Raw genomic sequence first — 20,176 nt, 5'->3', positions numbered from 1 at the left:
GAATAGAGGAACGTGGAAGGGTATGGCAGATTTTTGATACAGTGCAACGCAGCCCAGACATATTAGCACAAGGAGAATTTCTCTCCAACTTGGAGTTTCTCACATGAAAGCCTGGAGGGTGTTGAGAAGTGAAGGTTTTCATTCATATCATCTGCCTAAGGTTCAACATCTTCAGGATGGAGATTCTGTGAGGCAACTAGATTTGTGTAAATGGTTACAAGATAATTCCCAGCTATGGAAATACATTTTATTCACAGATGAAGCCACATTTACCCATGCTGGACTGCACAATAACCATAATGAACATTGGTGGTCAAAGGAGAATCCACACAAAATGGTAGAATGTAATTTCCAATACAGATTTTCCATTAATGTCTGTTGTGGCATTATTGGTGATCAAATGATTGGCCCACATATCTTTGAAGATCGCCTTAATGGGGATGCTTATGCTAAATTTTTGATAGATTACCTCCCCTTACTCCTGGAAGATGTTCCTCTGGCCACACGACACCGAATAGTTTTTAAGTATGACAGGGCTCCACCACACTTCAGTAACCAAGTAAGGCAGCACCTTGACCTGACATTTCCTGAAAAGTGGATAGGTCGAGAAGGACCACACCAATGGCCTGCCAGATCACCGGACCTAACATCACTGGATTTTTATCTCTAGGGACACATGAAATCACTGGTATTCAAAACGAAAATCAACTACAAACAAGAACTTCTGCAGACAATAATGGAAGTTTCGGAGCACATCAAGAACAAGCCAGAAATTTTGAGGAAAAGTCCACATTCCATGTTGCAATGAGCGGGACTGTGTATTGAAGCTAATGGTGGCCGCTTCGTACACTTGAGATCATCACAGTACTTCTGTAGGTTTGTAGTGGTGAGAAGTGACTGACTGTAGACTTGGCGAGAGAGTACTGACTTTCAGCTGATCGCAAATAAATGTTGTCACCTTAATTTTACAGTATTTTTCTTGCTAATTACAATCATACTGTCCTCATGTAATCCTTATCAGTGAATTACATAATGCCTATTAATAGCATGATTTCCCATTTGAAGGTATTCTTATGTTCCATAACTTGCATAAAAAATCATAATTTCACCAAGTTGGCATCGTGCGTCCAGATAGCCTCCCTCCTCCCCTCCCCTCCTCCCTGCCACTCCCCTAACCGACTCATCTCCATGTGACAGTTGCATTGCGTAATGTAAAATCCACGTCACGCCTATAGTATTTCTTAAAAAGCATATGTGTATAGAAGATTTTCTACTCAGAATGATGTATTCTTTCACCTCTGCAAATATTTGCAGAAACTCGTGTTACGCCCTATATATATATATATATATATATATATATATATACAGTATAAATTTTTAAAGGACCCAGAGAGCTAAGGGGGGGCCCTGGGCCCGGTAGCCCCCCCCCAGGTGCGCCCCTGGTGCTATCCAGCCTGTGGTTAAGCCACATGATGGTGCTATCCACCCTATGGCTAAGCCACATGATGGTGCTATCCACCCTATGGTTAAGCCATGTGATGGTCCTATCCACCCTATGATTATGCCACATGATGATGCTGTGGTTAAGCCACATGATGGTGCTATCCAGCCTGTGGTTAAGCCACATGATGGTGCTATCCACCCTGTGGTTAAGCCACATGATGGTGCTATCCATACTGTGGTTAAGCCACATGATGGTGCTATCCAGCCTGTGGTTAAGCCACATGATGGTGCTATCCAGCCTGTGGTTAAGCCACATGATGGTGCTATCCAGCCTGTGGTTAAGCCACATGATGGTGCTATCCAGCCTGTGGTTAAGCCACATGATGGTGCTATCCAGCCTGTGGTTAAGCCACATGATGGTGCTATCCAGCCTGTGGTTAAGCCACATGATGGTGCTATCCAGCCTGTGGTTATGCCACATGATGGTGGTATCCACCCTATGGTTATGCCACATGATGGTGGTATCCACCCTATGGTTATGCCACATGATGGTGCTATCCACCCTATGGTTATGCCACATGATGGTGCTATCCACCCTATGGTTATGCCCCATGGTGATGCTGTGGTTAAGCCACATGATGGTGGTATCCAGCCTGTGGTTAAGCCACATGATGGTGCTATACACCCTGTGGTTAAGCCACATGATGGTGCTATCCACCCTGTGGTTAACCCGCTGCGTCCCGTTGATGTATGGATACGTCACCACATTTTGTCACGATGACACCCAATGACGTATCCATACGTTTTGCAATTGTGAGGTCCGTCATTTGCACATTTTTCAAGTTTCACAGGTGATTTTTGGTAGGTCTGTGTGGGATACCTTCCTCTACCCAATGCCAGGCAGGGATAATGCCTGACCCCACATGACCCCTCTTCCCCCCTGCACGCCATTTTCTCGGCAACTCACCTGTTAGCAGTGACCTGGACAATAAAGACATGTTGCACCATGGTCTCTCCAATAACGAAATTCAAGGCGAAAGTGATTCCAGAGGTGGAGGACAAAGGAAAAAAGAAGCCAGAGGATGAAACAAGCAAAAGTGATGAGGCGGTAACATTGTAAAGGAAGGTGCCGTATGTTGATGTTTTGGTGAGTGAACAATGCTTATATCGCCTATATTATTGTGTGAAAAGCAATATATTCTTGTACTACATATAAATTCATATCAAATAAATATTTACATATAATGAGTGTTTTGAAATAGTTACCCCTCCCAAGACGACCTTTTCTCTGGAGCCTGGCATGAGAGAACACGGTACCAAGGTGGGGGTACTGTTACCTGTATTTGGTATTTCTAAACTCAACTGAGCACTTTCTCTCTGAATTTTTGATGTTTCTCATAAAAAGCGAAGATTTAGCAAAAAAAAAAAAAAAAAAAAAAAAATTTTATATAAAATGCCGGGATTGGGGGGGAGTCACTGGTGAAAAATTTGCCGGGATGGGGCGGGTTGAGCCACATGATGGTGCTATCCAGCCCGTGGTTAAGCCACATGATGGTGTTATCCAGCCTGTGGTTAAGCCACATGATGGTGCTATCCAGCCTGTGGTTAAGCCACATGATGGTGCTATCCAGCCTGTGGTTAAGCCACATGATGGTGCTATCCAGCCTGTGGTTAAGCCACATGATGGTGCTATCCAACCTATGGTTAAGCCATATATATATATATAGGCTGTGTGTATTATCACTGTACAGTGATATTACTGATCCCATTATAGTCACCGCACAGTGAAAAGAACAATGGCTTTATTATCACCGGTCGGTGATCATATGTTTTTCGGTATTTTAACCGAGAATCTGAAATAATTTATGGTTACTTATCAATTGCCATCATAGGATGTTAAAAGGTATTTAATAAAAATACAGTTATTCCATATTAAAATCAAAAGGTATTTAATAAAAATACATTTATTACATATTAAAATCAAAAAGTATTTTATGAAAATACATTCATTCCATATTCCATACTGAATATTAGGCCACAGTAAGATTTAAACAGTACTAGTTTTAAACAGTCTTAGTGGCAGTGGTATACAGAACATTACGCATCATTTGAATCACTACTAATTATCGCTTTCTTGCTTCCTTTTGTGGACTGCTTACTTGTTTTCCGTTTGACTCCAGCTTTAGCAACTTTAGAATGATTAAATCGTCCTAATACCTTTGACACTTTAGGATGACCCCTCATTTTTACCGTAGGAAGATGAGCATTCATTAACTGTAGTCATTGTGATTGGTGAAGCTGGTGTGTGTGACGTCGATGAACCTGGTGTGTGTGATGTCGGTGAAGCTGGTGTGTGTGACAATGATGAAGCTGGTGTGTGTGACGTCGATGAAGCTGGTGTGTGTGACGTCGGTGAAGCTGGTGTGTGTGACGTCGGTGAAGCTGGTGTGTGTGACAACGATGAAGCTGGTGTGTGTGACGTCGATGAAGCTGGTGTGTGTGACGTCAGTGAAGCTGGTGTGTGTGACAACGATGAAGCTGGTGTGTGTGACGTCGGTGAAGCTGATGTGTGTAACGTCGGTGAAGCTGATGTGTGTAACGTCAGTGAAGCTGATGTGCTTGACATCTGTGGACTAGCAGCATACTGGTAATCATTACCCTGTTCCCAGCAAGTAAGAATACGTTTCAGCATATCAAGTCGTGCTTTGTACACTTCAGTTCCACTATTAGTTAGCACTGCTGTGAGGCGCTGCATTGTCTCTTGACTCTCTCGGAATTTTTGGGCAGGGGTCATTGGACACTGGGGTCGTGTAATGTGCATGATGGAGGTCTTGGGTTCTAAAGCCACTGCAGGAATCAGTGTATTCCCCTTCCGCCATCGGGACTGCATGCTGATAGTTGAAACATCAATATTCTCTTGTCTTACAACGGCAATAATGTGATTACATGGCAAGAAATGTTGACTATAAAAAGTGCATGAGCAGCTGAGTTCAGCACCAGATTCACCCTTTCTCATTACTTTTTGGTCAGTAGACCCTATTTTCACAACAAAGAGGCCAGGCGAATCTAATGTGATCGATAAAGAATCTGAGGGCTTGGATAGCTTATGGTGTTTCATCATGAGTTTAACTGCATGTTCCGTGAACTGACTGTATAATTTGTTCAATAGAACATCATGAACTCCATATTCAACGGATGTACATGTCTGCAAAAACTGCTTGTAGGCTCGCTCATCATTTAAGATGGAATTATGAAGCATAATTTTACGTATGCACTCAGACATCGATGTAGTTGATGTTAGGAAGTGCTTTAGTTTACCGTTTTCTGCTTCAATGTGGTTGTTAGTGTCATTTCCAAATGTTAACTTAGCAGACCGTAGGTATGTGGCCCACATATCTTTACAGTTTATCCAGTTTGTACATATATATTGAAACATACTGGAATCTTGCTGTTGTAACACAGACAAGGTAGACCGAAAGGAATTTTCATTATGGGCATAGACAAGTTGTTTCAGAGTACCAAAAATTTCATTCTTTTTAGTGACAGGAAGCACAAGTTCAGACACCTTTTTCTTGAAATATTTCAGGACATGAAATTTGCAAAGTAACAAGTCTGCTTTCGGAAGTAAGGCACGGACTGCTTGAATTTCGTTCTGGTCCTTGTCAGTCGTAACTGTCTTGGTCTGGTTTACATTCTCCATCATCCTACAAAATGATGACATTACCTCCCGCATTATGTCTGCTATTTCACTCCTTACAAATGCGTAAAAGACAGCCCTGCCACGACCTAGGTTGTCTTGGACAAGAATCATGTAGAGCCGATAATTATATCTGTTAATTTTGTAAGTTCCATCCATGAAAATTATTTCTGGATATTTACAGTACATGCTTATCATCTCATTAGTAGCAAATGCAATCATTTGGATGGCCCTACTTTCATCCACTGATATATCTACCTTTCCTTTTCCTGCATCCACAATTTCATCCACTATTTCTGTCAACTTACCGATGTCTGATATTCCATCCTCACTTTGCACTTTCCGCTTCAAATTTCGTACATCTTGCATGGTTACTGCTTTATGGTATTTACCCTGGAGGAAGGATTTTAATTGCTTGTTGTCTGGGTTAAGTTTCACTACATCCTCTGCGTCTCCCATCTCCGAACTTGTCAGTCTGCGTTTCTGGCTATAGAAGGGCTGTAAAGCTACACTGACCTCATGATTATGCTGCAGATACGTCTTTGTGATAACCAGCTTGTTTTTTCTTGCTGTTAGTGCCACCAACACATTACAGCCACATGGAAGATATCGCTGTTTTTGTCTTATACCCAGTCCTTTCCGTTTCGGACTGCCGTAGTGTACACACACGAATGAAACAGAGCCGTACTTCAGTTCGACAGGGATTTGCTGCTGACGACGCTTATTTTCACTGATAACGGAGCTAGAAGACTTCACTCGAAACACGGACCCTGTGTGATTCTGATATTTCTTGAAAAAGTATTCAAATTCTACAAAAGAGTTAAACGTGTCAGTGGAGAAAATATCCCTGAAGACAGATGTTGTGTCTGTACCGGTACATGTGTCTGCCTGTATGTCGTCTTGCCTGTAGTCAGCAGATGAACTAGCTGGATATTCCTGTGGTTCTGCTGACGTGTGTAACTCCATGTCGTTTGGCTCATGGTTGGTAGGAGAAGGATAATCTGGAACTTCTGCGTGTCTTCCTCCATGTTGTCTTGCCTGGTAGGAGAAGGATAATCTGGATCTTCTGCGTAATTGTCTTCCTCCATGTTGCCTTGGCTGAGGTCAGCAGGTCACTGATACTATCGAGTCGAACGCCAGACTATACTGCGGTGGCGGGAGTGGAGGCGACTGTTTACAAAACACGTCCCCGCACCTCCCTTCCTAATCCCCCTTCACCACCCTAATGTTGTAACTACTTGTCTGAGTGATAAACAAAGCTTCTGAAATCCCTCCCTCAATACTTCCCCTCCTTACCCTCTCACCACCTCCCTCCCTACTCCCCCTTCACTGGCCTCTAACTACTACCAGTGATAAACAAAGCTCCTGATATCCCTCCTTCCCAATCCCCCTTCACTACCCTCAGAACACTTAGCCAATGTCCGTACACCGTGATAATAACGTTACCAGCAATATCACCGCGCTGTGATAATAACGTCACCTGTAATATCACCGCGCTGTGATAATAACGTCACCTTTAATATCACTGTGCGGTGATAATAGTCACTCCCATATATATATATATATATATATATATATATATATATATATATATATATATATTCAATTAATAACAGAGAAGCAATAAGAAGTGCAATGAAATTCGAAAAGGCGATCACATGAGTAGTCATGTGCACACAAGAAAAAAAAAAAAAAAAGGGCAAGTATTTCCAGGTGAGTGCAAGACGAATAATGGTCGTTTTCTCTATTGAGTGTTACTAATGCAGGCATGAGTGTGAAAAATAAAGTGATGAACAATCAGGATGCTGCAAGTCTGGCTATGTTAATGATTAAAGAAGTGGAGTAGTAGTAGTAGTAGTAATAGTTGTTCCCTAGGCAGTCTGGCCAAACAGCCCCAAGCCCCTTAGGAAGGCTATGACCGAGACCGGGCTCTCCCACAGAGCTCTCAAAGAATGTATGTTGTGTTGTTGGCGTAGGTGATTGTTTGCAATATAGTCTTCCATGATGTGCTTAATAGTATGGAGTGCTGTGTTGCATCCTGGACAGGCATCAATGATGGAGTCATCTAGCCTCTTCTGGTAGCTTAAGAGGGCTGGATTGTGCCCACATCTCAGCCTGGCCAGGTGGACCCTGTCCTCACGAGGGAGATAGGATTCAGAAGGGTGGATGTCAGGAGGCCGTGCATGCAGCTGCGTGTTGTCTTTATGTGACTAAATGGAGCAGCGAGTGATCTGAGTGTGGATCTGCTTCTGGAAGCTGATCTGAGGTGGGCAAGGGTGAAGAGATGACAGTATTTGTGTATGGTATCGTGTGCTGGGTGTTGTTTTGATGTTCCTTGGTGTGGGTGGATGTGCTGCCATGTAATATAGTGTATGTTGTGGGTTTGTGGAGGCTGCAGCAAGAAACTGGGTGCCTCTCATGTCTAGGTGATCCTTGACTTTGAGGACTTTGGTTTCTTGATGTACGTGGTCTGTGGGTGTAGTAGCTGTGCAGCCTGTGATTAATTTTAGGGCCTTGTTCTGTATGGTCTGTAGAGCGTTGTAGTGTGTTTTGGAGAGGTTAGGAGCCCAGGCAGGGCTTGCACAATTCATCACTGAACGTATGTATTGTTTGTGTACTGTGGTGGTGGTTTCTTTGTTGTGTCCAAATGTTGTATGGGCAAGTGACCTCAAGGCATTGAGTCTTGGTGTTATTTTATTTTTAATGTTTATGATGTGTTGTTTAAATGACATTGATGTATGTTACATCAAGGATTTTATGTGTGTGTGTGGTAGGGGAGTGTTGTTTATGGTGAGGAATGGAATGTGACTGTGTTCTGCTGTCCAGTTTGTGAGAAGGGTCACTGTAGATTTGGTTGGGGCTATTTTAAGCCTGTTTATGGTGAACCATTCGTGTAGTGTGTTGAGGTAAGGTTGGATGATGTGTGCAGCTGTGTTTGCGTTTTGGTGCGTACATGTAAGTGTTATATCATCTGCATAGGAAGCTGTGTGTATCTGTGGTGTGTAGGGTGTGGGTATGTCGCGCATGTATAGGTTAAAGAATGTAGGGGACAAAACAGTTTCTGATGTTAGAAGACTGACTGGCGAATGTTATGTGTGCACATCTGCCTGCTAAGTTGTTTGCCAGCCATCTCTTTGTGTTATTGTGCATGTTTTTGTTATTTTGTTTATGAGGTTGTGGCAGGGGATGGCATCAAAAGCTTTGTTAATGTCTAGTGTGATTAGGAGTGTTCTGTGTGGTGGCCTAGCTGAATTCATGCCATCGAAAACTCTCTGTGTAAGGTTTGTAAGAAGGGTGTTTGTGGAGTGAAGTGGCCTAAAGCCATGTTGTGGTTGGGCTAGGGGAATGTGAGGTGTCACTAGTTGTAGTACCAGTCGTTCAGTGACTTTAGAGAGAGTGCAGAGGAGTGTGATGGGGCGGTGTGAGGAGGGTAACGTGGGGTCTTTGTTGGGTTTAAGGATAGTGATGTTAATGCCATGCTTTCAGATGTTGGGTATTATGTTGTGTGAGTAGCTGTAGTTTGATATGTTGGTGAGTGCTTGTATGCCTTGTGGTCCAAGGTGTTTAAGGTGAATGTCGTTTATGTTGTCTGGTCCACAGGTAGATGAGTGCTTAAGGTTGTTAATGATGTGCTTCGTCTGGTTGTAAGTGAAAGGTGCGTAGTCTGGGTCTGTGGGGAACTGTTCCTTATGTCGGATGATACGTCGGTCTTCGGGATGGGGGTTTAGATGGCTGACTTGTGAAAAGTGATTGATGAGAGTGTTTGCTTGTTGTTTGTTTGAGGGTATGGTGTCTGTTGTTGTGATGGCAGCATGTGATTGTGTGATGTTGCTGTTGGAAAGTGTGATGCTGTTTAGTGTTTTGTAGAATTTGCTGATGTTTGTTTTGTGGTCGTGTTTGGAGGTAATTTTTCCAGTTTAGTGTTTGCTGTTCTGATATTTTATTGTTTATCTGAGTGTAGTTCTTGTATTTGTTATACGGTGTCTTGTGTACGGGGTGTTGGGGAGTGTCGCAGTGTGTCCCGTTGCCTGATAATGCGTTGAATTTCTGGTGTGAAGTTGGGGTTGTGTCTTTCTGTTGCCTCTAGGGATGTCTTTTGTCTGCATTTTGCATAACTGTATTGAAAGTGTGCACAGCGGTATTGATGTTTGTGATGGGCGTACTGTTTAGTGTTTCGAAATGTTGTTCTGTTTCAGTTACAAAGGCCTCCCAGCTGGCTTTCTTATAATTAATGTATGTGTGTTTGTGGCCAGCTGGGGTGATTCTGGTTTTGGTAGTGATGATGATTGGGAGGTGATCAGAACGTAGGGTTTTGACCACTCTCCAGGATGTAGTGGAGGCGAGGTTTGGGGAGCAGATAATGTCTGAGGATGATGGGAGGAAGAGGGCTTGGTGTGGGATATGGGTATGTTGGTCTAGATTGTTCAGTATGAAAAGATGATCTGTCTGGGATTGTAGTACCAGGCCTCAGTCTGTGTCAGAGTTGTTGACATGCCAGGCCGACGACTTGGCATTGAAATCACCACCCAGGATGATGTTGGGTATGTTAGTGATGTGGTGTATCTGTGGAGTGTAATTGTGTGGTACTGTGGGGGACGGGAATGTATGTGTTAGCGATTGTTATGCGTGATTTGTTACCAGTGCGTATTTTAATTGATTGTATTTCTGTTGTGGTGTCATGTGGGGGAGAAGTGACATTGTGTGTGCACTGGTATCTGCAAAGTTGATGGATTTATGTACCAGGGTGATGAGTCCACCGCCACCGCCGTCGGCCTGGTCTTGTCGAATGGTGGTGAGGTTATGATATGTCGATGTTTTCTGTTTTCTGTGTAGTTTTGTTTCTTGTAAGATGGCAATGTGTATGTTCTGTTGTGTGATGAATTGTGTGAGTTCTTGTTTTTTGATGTTAATGCCATCTATGTTTAACTGAAGGATGTTAATGTTGTGTGTGCAATGTAATTTAGGACATCTAATTATGGTAGCTCTAATTAAGATAGATCTAATTAAAGTAGGTCTAATAAAGGTTAGGCCTAATTAAGGGTAGATATAATTAAGGTAGATCTAATTATGGTACCTTTAATTAAGATAGATCTAATTAAGGTAGATCTAATTAAAGTAGATCTAATTAAGATAGCTCTAATGAAAGTAGATCTAATGAAGTTAGATCTAATTAAGGTACCTTTAATTAAGAAAGATCTAATTAAGGTAGATCTAATTAAGGTAGAACTAATTAAGGTACAGTAGATCTAATTAAGGATAGATCTAATTAAGGGTAGACCTAATTAAGGTGGATCTAATTAAGGTAGCTCTAATTAAGGGTAGATGTAATTAAGGGTAGATGTAATTAGGGGCAGATGTAATTAAGGGGAGATGTAATTAAGGTAGATGTAATTAAGGGTAGATGTAATTAAGGGGAGATGTAATTAAGGTAGATGTAATTAAGGGTAGATCTAATTCCTGCAGCTTGAAGAGTCTACCCTGAGTTTAATATATTTGTCCATTACCATTAAATATAGAAATCTATTTCTTGCCCTCACCACAGCGAGGCGCGGGGAATATATTATGGAGGTTTGGTTCCTGGATAGACACTGCATTTGCATCTCTCCACCCAGTTAACAGAGGCACTATAGGAGGCTCCATATCACCCCCCAGTTTGGTTATATGGTTACTACCCAGCGTTGTAAATGGTTTCCTTTGTTACAAGAAGCCATTAGGCTTGTCAATGTTGAGCCACCTGAAGTGGAGAGAAAATAATAACAAAAGGACAGGAAGGAAAGAGAGATGCAGGAAGGAGGCAGGCAGACGGAGAGAGAGAATGACCAAGGAATAGGAAGTAGGCAACACCACATCAAGTGAGTGGATGATGATTGTGGTGAAGTGGCTGGCTGGTTCTATCCACCTTCCTCGATATGCAGTCTTTCAATGGACACCATGTAACAGTTAAATGAACCTATTACCACACTCCGCCACCCATTAGCCCACTGACTGAGGTGTAGGGTAGATAGATTGATAGATAGATAGATGGGTCGATATATAGATAGACAGATAGGTAGGTAAGTTGATAGATAGATAAATAGATAGATAGACTGGCTGAGATATACGAAGCTTACCCAACCCCCATTAACTGAGGCGTAATGAGCTTGAGTAGGTAGGTTGGTAGGTGGGTAGGTAGATAAATGGACAGACAGATAGACAGATACGTATACGTAGATAGACAGAGATACGTAGATAGATAGATAGACTGGATGATATAGAGTAATGGCGTGTCGGAGGAAAAGATAGATAGACAGATAGATAGGCTGTAATATATGAAGCTTGTGTTTAGTTCAGGCTTAAAGGTACTTATATCCGGTAATTAGTTGCGGTGATTAGTTGCGGTAATTGCTTCCGGTAATTGGTTCCGGTGGTTGGTTCTGGTTAACGATTTGACCGCCACATAAACACCGGTAAAAGCCACCTCGATTTACCATGTCACCTGGAATTGGCAACATTTACATTTTTCTCTCGGTGTCCCTCGTGTTTTTATACGGCTCATTCAAACTCCCCGCCGCAGTAAATGAATAAATCAATAAATAATAAGGTAATTAGACACAATGAAATAGAAGAAAATAAAGACCACTATGTCGAACGCCTCCCCTTTTCCTTTATTTTTACTAGTAAGAAATCGTTTGACTTAGGGTATGTTTTCTGAGTGAAGCGGATAGGTGTGGTTTTCCTTGTGCCCTACACTCCTAGGTAAGTACAGCTGGTCATACGCAAACGTGGTACAGTGTGTGTGTGTGTGTGTGTGTGTGTGTGTGTGTGTGTGTGTGTGTGTGTGTGAAGTGGAGGTCTAGCTACAGTTTCTAACGTTCATGCATCACGGTTACCTGGTCATTTCAACTAATATTTAACACCTGCGTGCCTTCCTGTCAGTGCCACCAACAACCATGTCATTATGTCAAAGTTGTTAAGTGTACCAAATGCCACACCTCTGCCACACACTGATGCTGTACCAAGTGCACATGTTGCCAACTGTACATGATTCATTGTGACAAGTGGAAATGTTGGCTGGGAGAGGGACACAGGACACAGCTGGAAGTCTTGATTTTCGCTAGAGTTTCGGGCTACACGGAACAATCTTCAGAGAGTGTGAAAAAGAGATGACAGAGCCGAGACATTTATCTATCTGTCTATATAGCCAGATGCCATAATCCCATAAGGGGTGTCCGTTTGTTTTTGAGTTAGTTGTTTTACGGGGAGGGGCACTAACCCTCTGCCAGCCCACTTGTTGACACGTAGGGAACACGTATAGGTTGGTTATATGTTACCACCCAGCGTTGTAAATAGTTTCTTGGCTTCAGGAAACCATTAGGCTTGTCACTCAATGTAAAGCCACCTGAAAACGAAAGAAGAGTAATGAAAAGTAAGAGGAAAGATGGGAGAAATAGAAGAGAGGAGGGTAGACACAAAGAAAGAATGATAAAGGTGAAAAAAGAAAAGGTTAGCACTACATCAAGTGAGTGGATGATGGACATTTATATCCCTGGCAATTCCCTCCCCCTTCTCGTTCTACCGCACCCCTGATTGCTCCATTAATACTCTCCTTGCTGTGTTCCTGTATAGTCTGAGAAATCCCTCCCTATGGTTAGCTACATGTTTTACACAAATGTGAGCTGCTTCCAGTATTTTTCTCATTTATTAATTCAGAACTTTCTCAGTGCCTGTAGTTTCATCCCACATAGGCTCTAAGCTGCTTCTCTTTCCCATCTAATATTTCCACTCCTAGGTATACCTCTAAAGTATACCTTTAAAGTTAGAGTTGTAGGCAATGGGGAAAAGAAAACGTTGAAATGTGAGTTTATATTTTGACAGATACATGAAGTTAATATTCTGGCTCCAATAAAACCCAGTAATGAAAGAGAAATAAAGTGAGGAATACTTTGATTTTTATTGTGGGTTTGAATTCAAGAACTTCTGATATTATTGTCACCAGCCCAAGGCCATTTGACGGAGTTGACACGAAGTTAAAGCACTGAAAGAATGAGAAAGAAATTTGAAGTTAGTTCATAGGTGGTGCATTGGAAGGGCGGTCAAGGTCATTATCTGTCCCCCCCAAAAGTAATGACGGTAATTAAGCTAATCACCGAGTATTACTTATTTCTTTTTACTTGCTATCTACTGTCAAGGATTCATGATTTTTTTTTTTTTTTGTCCTATCCACGGGCTTATGGTTAATGTTTTATATACTATCATTTATGCCATACTCATACACGCAGCCCTAGATAATGTTATATGATACACAAGGTACTCTAGCAATAATAATAATAATAATAATCCATCCATCCATCATCATGCAATACTACGTTGCCCCATGAGGAGCGTAGGAGCCCGGTGCTAGGCAAGTTGGTCCTGACATTTAAGATGACTGACCAGCCTCACTCATCCCTGAGTGGCATTACGTTAGCAATAAACCCCAACCATCCCTTGGGTACAAACCTGCACTGGCTCAATCCGATTGGAGTGCCTCAATTACCAACTAAACCACCAGGGGCCATAATTTGGTAATATGGTTACCACCCAGCATAGTAAATGGTTTCCTGGTGTACAGGAAACCATTTGGCTTGTCACTCAGTGTAGAGTCACCCATAGGCAGAAGGAAGAGGAAAAAATGAAGGAAAGAGAGAAGAGGGAGTGTAGAGTCACCCGTAGGCAGGAGGAAGAGGAAAGAATGAAGGAAAGAAAGAAGAGGGAGTGTAGTCACCCGTAGGCAGGAGGAAGAGGAAAGAATGAAGAGGGAGTGCAGAGTCACCCTTAGGCAGAAGGAAGAGGAAAGAATGAAGGAAATAAAGATAGGAGAGGACGGAAGGAAAGAAGGAAGGAAGAAAGAATACAATAATAATAATGTACTGTACACTAGCTCCAAAATGTATCGCTCAGGAAGGCTCCGATGATATACGAAATGATCAAGGCAGCTTGTTATGTCTCAGAATGATTAGCATTTTTTTCGTGTTAATACCGATATGATAAGAATATGACCTTATGTTTACCAAAGCAAGGTGGGATGATCAATCATTTTACAGTGGCCATCGTCTCTCTCTCTCTCTCTCTCTCTCTCTCTCTCTCTCTCTCTCTCTCTCTCTCCTTGTTTACCAAAGTGAGATGGAATTATCAATAATTTTACACAAGCCCTCACCTGTGCGATATATATCTCTCTGTCTCTCTCATGCTTCCGACTCTAGGCATGGGCTTCACAGTCTGTTCCCTAAGGCTCAGCAGTCCTCCTGCATACCATACACCACATGTCACCACTTCGGCGCTAACATCCACCGTCCATACTGAATACATTCCAGGGCTGTCTCGCACAGGACTGATGTATTGGTAATAGTTTTTTTTTTTTTTTTTTTAATAATACGTCGGCGGTCTGATGGTGAATCAGTAAAGTCTGTTTTAGCGAAATTCAAAAAATTAAATTGTTCCCTGCCCCAGCCGGGATTCGAACCCAGGACCACTGGGACTGCAGGCCACCTCTCTACCAACTCGGCCACTGAATGAAGTGTGCCGGTCTAAATCCACACATTAGACATGCTTTGAAAATCAGATATAGTTTCAAAGTATTATTTCCACAGAGAACGATGGTGGTACTCTGGTTTTGATTTGTAGGAAGGACAGGGAGACTGTCAAACCTCCCTCTGTCTCCTGTTCTAGCGTCATAAATGCATCTGTGTTACGAGGCCACAGTTACTGCAGGATATACATAGATTTTTTCTGCAGGACGATCAGGGAAAACAGTGCCAAATTTGTCCATGTCTAGTTCTTCCTGTAATAATATATCTATATTTCAATAGCTTATGTCTGAGAATCCCACCCAAGGGTCAAACGTCAAGCTTAAGGACTGTCTCTATGGTCCGTATTGTCGTCGGTTAAGGAAGCTCCCTTACACCTTTCCGTGAGCGAGTTATTTTGTTTACTACACTTTACTCTCCTCCTTTGGGTCACATAAATCCATTTAATACAGCCATACTCCTCATAAATAACGTACAAAACAGTATTAACCATCCATATTAAAAAAAAAGTCACCAAGGAAGAGGTATTAGGCAGCTTCCTTAACTGTCGAGAATATGAGCCTATAACTTCTATCTATCTACCTATTGCCAGACGCCTCAATCCCGTTTGGGGTGGCCACAAACAAATCGCCTCCAAGTCGCCCTGTCCCCCGCCATTTCACTCCCCTGCTCCCAACTCACACCCCCCTCTCTCATATACCTCTCCACCCCATCCCTCCATCTCATCCTCGGCCTCCCCATCCCTTTTCCCCCCTCCACCTCACTCACATACACTCTCTTCGTCAGTCTTTCACCCTCCATCCTCTCCACATGGCCAAACCACCTCAGTGTGTTCCTCATAACGCTCCCTATCACATCCACATCAACACCACAACGTTCCTTTATATTCTCATTCGTCAGCCTATCTCTCCATTTGACTCCACAGGCTCCTCTTAAATAACTCATTTCCACTGCTCTCACTCTTGACTTGTGTCCTTCCAACAACGTCCAAGCTTCACTTCCGTACGTTAGAGTTGGTATCACAATACTGTCATGTAGTAACTTTTTCACTTCCATGCTCACTTCCCTGTTTCTTATCACTGCTTTCAAAGAACCAGCAACCTTTCTTCCCTGCTGTACCCTTTCAAGCACTTCACCCTCCAAACCTCCATCCTTACTCATCACACTACCCAAGTACTTAAACGTACTCACATTTTCCAATTCCTCACCATCCAACCTCGCTGTACATTCACTGACTTCACCTCTCTCAAAGACCATCACTTTACTCTTCCCTACATTCACCTTCAGATTCCGTTTCTTACACACTCTTCCAAACTCATCCACCAAGCCTTGCAGCTCCCCTTCGTCTTCACTCAACAACACAGTATCATCTGCAAACAACAGTACAGGGAGTTTCCAAACACTATCCTCTCTCACCAGGGCCACTCCAACATTCACTACCCTACCTTGTACCTCTTTTATTACCCCATCCATGTACAGATTGAACAACCATGGAGACATGACACATCCCTGTTTCAACCCAACTTTCAAAGAGAAAAATTCACTTAGTTCACCATCCACACGCACTGCAGCCTTCGCACCATCGTACATACTCTTCACAGCATTCAACAACTTCCCATCTACTCCATATATTCTTAACACTTTCCACAATCCTTGTCTATCCACCTTGTCATATGCTTTCTCCAAATCCATGAAAGCCGCATACAACTTTTCCCTTCTCTAGAAACTTTTCCACTAATGATCTAAGAATGAATATCTGATCTACACAACCTCTTCCCTTCCTAAAGCCTCCCTGTTCTTCTCCAACTAATTTCTCTGTTCTTTCCCTAACTCTGTCAATAAGTATCCTACCATACACTTTTCCTATTTTACTAAGAAGACAAATGCCCCTATGATTACCACACACTTCTTTTTCCCCTTTTCCTTTGTACAAGGGAATAATTATACCTGACTTCCAATCCTCCGGGACTCTATCTTCCTTCCAGGTTAATCTGCACATCTTCCACATCCATTCTACTACTATCTCTCCCCCATGCTTCAGCATTTCACCACACACTCCATCAATTCCTGGGGCTTTCCCAGATTTAACTTTCTTCATTGCTTCCACAACTTCTATCCTACTGATTTCTTCCTGTCTTCTCACCTCCCTCCTTCTCCCAGCCATTCCCCAGCCACTTATACTCGCATTACTTCCATCCTCTACGTTCAACAATTCCTTAAAGTGTTCTCTCCATCTGCTCACTTTTTCTCCCTTCTCCACTAGTAATCTACCATTTTTATCTTTCACTCCCCTGCTAACTTCACTTCCACCCTGTCTTACTCTTTTCACCTCTTTCCAGAACATTTTCTTACAGTCCCTCCACTTTACACTCAAATTCCTACCAAATTCCTCATCCACTCTCTTCTTACTCTCTCTTACTAATCTTTTCACCTCACTCTTTCTTTCTACATATAACTCCCTCTTCCGCCTCTCAACTTCTTCCACGCCCCTATTTCTCATCCATTCATTGTATGCTTTCTTCTTTTGTGCCACAGCCTGTTTCACCTCTTCAGTCCACCATGCTGCCCTTGCACCCCCCTCTGTCTTCTCTTCCTTCCACACACCACATCACATGCTGCACATATTTCTTCTGTAAATATGCTACACACACCTTCCACGTCTCCCATCTGCTCCAATTCATATTTGCCTAATCGTTCCTCCACTTCTCTCTTATACTCTGCCTTTTTCTCATCCTCTTGTAACCTTTCCACTCTCCTTGCAACTACTCCTTCCTCTCGTCTTTCCCTTCTTCTATTTCTCCATTCTAATTGGACCTTTATTCTGGCCACCACCAAGTAGTGGTCAGAAAGTCCACTCCCCCAACCTCTATAAGCTCTTGCATCCATTACACATCTTCGCATTCTTTCATCCACACACACATAATCAATCATTGCCTTCCTTTCATTCAGTTCACCACCCACCCTTCTCATCACTCGCCATGTATACCTGTGGATCATTTTATGCCTGAAGAGGGTATTGGCTACCACCAACCCCTCCCAGCACAAATGTCCACTAACGCACTCCCATTCTCATCTATCTCAGCAGGCACACTCCACTCACCAACTATTCCATCCACCTTCGCATTCCCAACTTTACCATTCATATCACCAATCATATAACTTAAATATATTTAATTTGAATCTATCTCAGTGGAAAGTTTGAGGGTCAGCCCAGATTACATAGATTCGATTTGGAGTACAAATGTTAAAAAATGGCCAACTCAAACATTTTTCTATCTGATTCAGACCTAACTTGGTGTATGGGATGAGGGTCAGGAAAATATGAAGTAGTTGGATTTTAAGCAGGCAGTGTTGGAAATCAAGGACCCTGCTTCTCGTCGGTTGAGAAAGCTCCGTGGCATGTCTTCCTCGGTGATTTATTTTTGGATATGGCTTGTTAATATCCTTTTGTACATTATTTAGAGTATGGTAATATTGTAAGGATTTATGAAGCACCGAAAAGGACAAAAAGGTATAATAAACCAAATAAATCACTTAAGATGTTTGGCAGCCTCCTTAACTGACGCGAATACAGGCCAAGGGCTCGTATTCTCGTCAGGTAAGGAAGCTCCCAAACGCCTCTTCCTTACTGACTCATTTTTGGATGCAATTGGCTATTATCCTTTCGTACGTTATTTATGCAGAGATTGGTGATATAGAATGACTTAAGTAACACAAAGGAGGACGACACGGTGTAATAAGCAACATAAATCGCTTAGGAAGAGGTGTTAGGGAGGCTAAGGTCACAGGGCTAAACTAAATGTGCGGTTCTAATATCAGGTCTTGGGCACAAATGTTGCATGCTTTACTGTAAGTGTTCCCTCTTGTTTTTACTTGTGTGTGTGTGTGTGTGTGTGTGTGTGTGTGTGTGAAATATCGAGCTTTACTGTAAGTGTTCCTTCTTGTTTTTACCTGTGTGTGTGTGTGTGTGTGTGTGTGTGTGTGTGTGTAATATAGAGGTCACATGAGTAATTGATTAAAAAAAAAAAAAACTAATATTGGATGGAGGAAATTTAGCAAATGCTCAGACGAAGTGCGTCCATTGTGCCACCTCTGCATGCCTTCCCTCGTGCTACACGGGCATCTGGTAGCGCTCATGACTGGACTGTCACATTACCATATTGCAGAACTTCTGCCTATCAGAATTCTTTCGTTCCCCAAACTACAACTCGCTTCCCCAGAGTTGTTTCCCTCAAAACTTCAACCCACAGCTGTTCAAGTCTGTTACAGATATTTTATGAATAGAGGACACCAGTAATTTGAATGGATTTTTTTTTTATTCGTTTGTTTTTCCTTCCTCTGTTCTGTTATTAATAAAAAAAAAAAAAACTACCTAGTCTACTTATACAACAATCAACTTGTCTCTTAGGCTCCCCACCCACGGGCCACTTTTCAGTGGACGGTGGCTGCCACTTTTTCGTGGCGCCACTAAAATGTGGAGAGGGATGCTATGACACCCAACAAACGGACCACTTTTTCGTGGCAACCACAGGCAGTTCCATCATGGATGTCGAGGAGGTGGCTTGTGTCATCGCTGTGCTCTTCAAAAAAAAAAAAAAAAAGTACTGGGTGCACCCGATAATCAGCCATAGGCTTCTCAGGGGTCAATTTATACCCTACATGAAGACTTAAGAGCGTACCCAGAGAAGTTTACAAACTATTTTAGAATGACCTGTGCTTCTTTTGATGATCTGCTGACTGCAATTGGGTCTTCAGTTTCACGTCTGAACACAAACATGAAGTGTTTACCAACAGAAGAAAGACTTGCAGTTAAGGTAAGAACAGAAAAACATATGCACGTTGCACAAGAATTTTGATGAGAAAACTTGTAAGTAAATTAACTACATTTCATAAATGAGACATTGTATTTTTGCAAGTGTAAGGTTGTTACACTGAAATAAACTGTATAACATAAATACGATCCACAGATATTTAAGAAAATGGCATGTTTTGCTTTTCTGAAAATGATGAAACCTAGTGTAGTGTCAAATATATAGATATTAACAAAACATGCAATACTGACATATCAAAGAACTGTGCCTCTGCTAGGAAAGATCCACCGATTCGTAAAATAAATGAGACACTGTATTTTTGCAATTGTACGGATGTTACATTGAAATAAACCACGGCCTTCTCATAACAGTGCCAGACCGTCTGCCAGTGCCACAGCAAAGTGGTCCGTGTGCGGTCTGCCATTTGAATTAACGGCATCCATCAACAGTCACCAGTGGCAAGCCACCATGGCGTGGTGGTTAAAATGAACCAGGTCACCATTTTTTTTTTTTTTAATGGCTGCCGCTAAAAATTGGCTTATGTGCGGGCTTCCATAAAAACACGTGCGTTTTACTTCTCGCCACGAAAAAGTGGCAGCCACCACCCACCGAAAAGTGGCCCGTGTGTGGGGGGACCCCAGTTTCACCATAATAATGCATGATTCGCTGCTTGACACATG

The 20,176-nt window shown here is 42.4% G+C and overlaps 1 protein-coding gene across 1 annotated transcript; it reads right to left on the bottom strand.

Annotated features, from left to right (window-relative positions):
* Positions 1-475: 475 nt before the first annotated feature.
* LOC145410771 (uncharacterized) lies at positions 476-6,106 on the bottom strand. The gene is made up of 3 exons (XM_080280873.1): positions 5,449-6,106; positions 4,089-4,359; positions 476-626 (listed from the first exon to the last, which is right to left on the bottom strand). The coding sequence occupies exons 1-3, from the start codon at positions 6,104-6,106 to the stop codon at positions 476-478; spliced, it is 1,080 nt and encodes a 359-aa protein (XP_080136999.1).
* Between the last annotated feature and the right edge of the window lie 14,070 nt (positions 6,107-20,176).

Source organism: Coenobita brevimanus, chromosome 86 (genome assembly GCF_032717465.1).
Source record: "Coenobita brevimanus isolate Jiangsu-jjx chromosome 86, ASM3271746v2, whole genome shotgun sequence".
NCBI classification, from domain to species: Eukaryota; Metazoa; Arthropoda; class Malacostraca; order Decapoda; family Coenobitidae; genus Coenobita; species Coenobita brevimanus.
The sequence above is the reverse complement of the archived record's forward strand: the minus strand, read 5'-3'. Positions and strand labels throughout refer to the sequence as shown.

What these genes read in the sequence shown, in the direction of transcription:
- LOC145410771 (XM_080280873.1), bottom strand. Translation starts at nt 6,106, where the DNA reads ATGGAGTTACACACGTCAGCAGAACCACAGGAATATCCAGCTAGTTCA. An exon ending in GGATGGAATATCAGACATCG is followed by an intron (nt 4,360 to 5,448) that starts GTAAGTTGACAG and finishes TTGTAAGACAAG; the next exon opens with AGAATATTGATGTTTCAACT. An exon ending in GAACAGGGTAATGATTACCA is followed by an intron (nt 627 to 4,088) that starts GTATGCTGCTAG and finishes GTGATCTGGCAG; the next exon opens with GCCATTGGTGTGGTCCTTCT.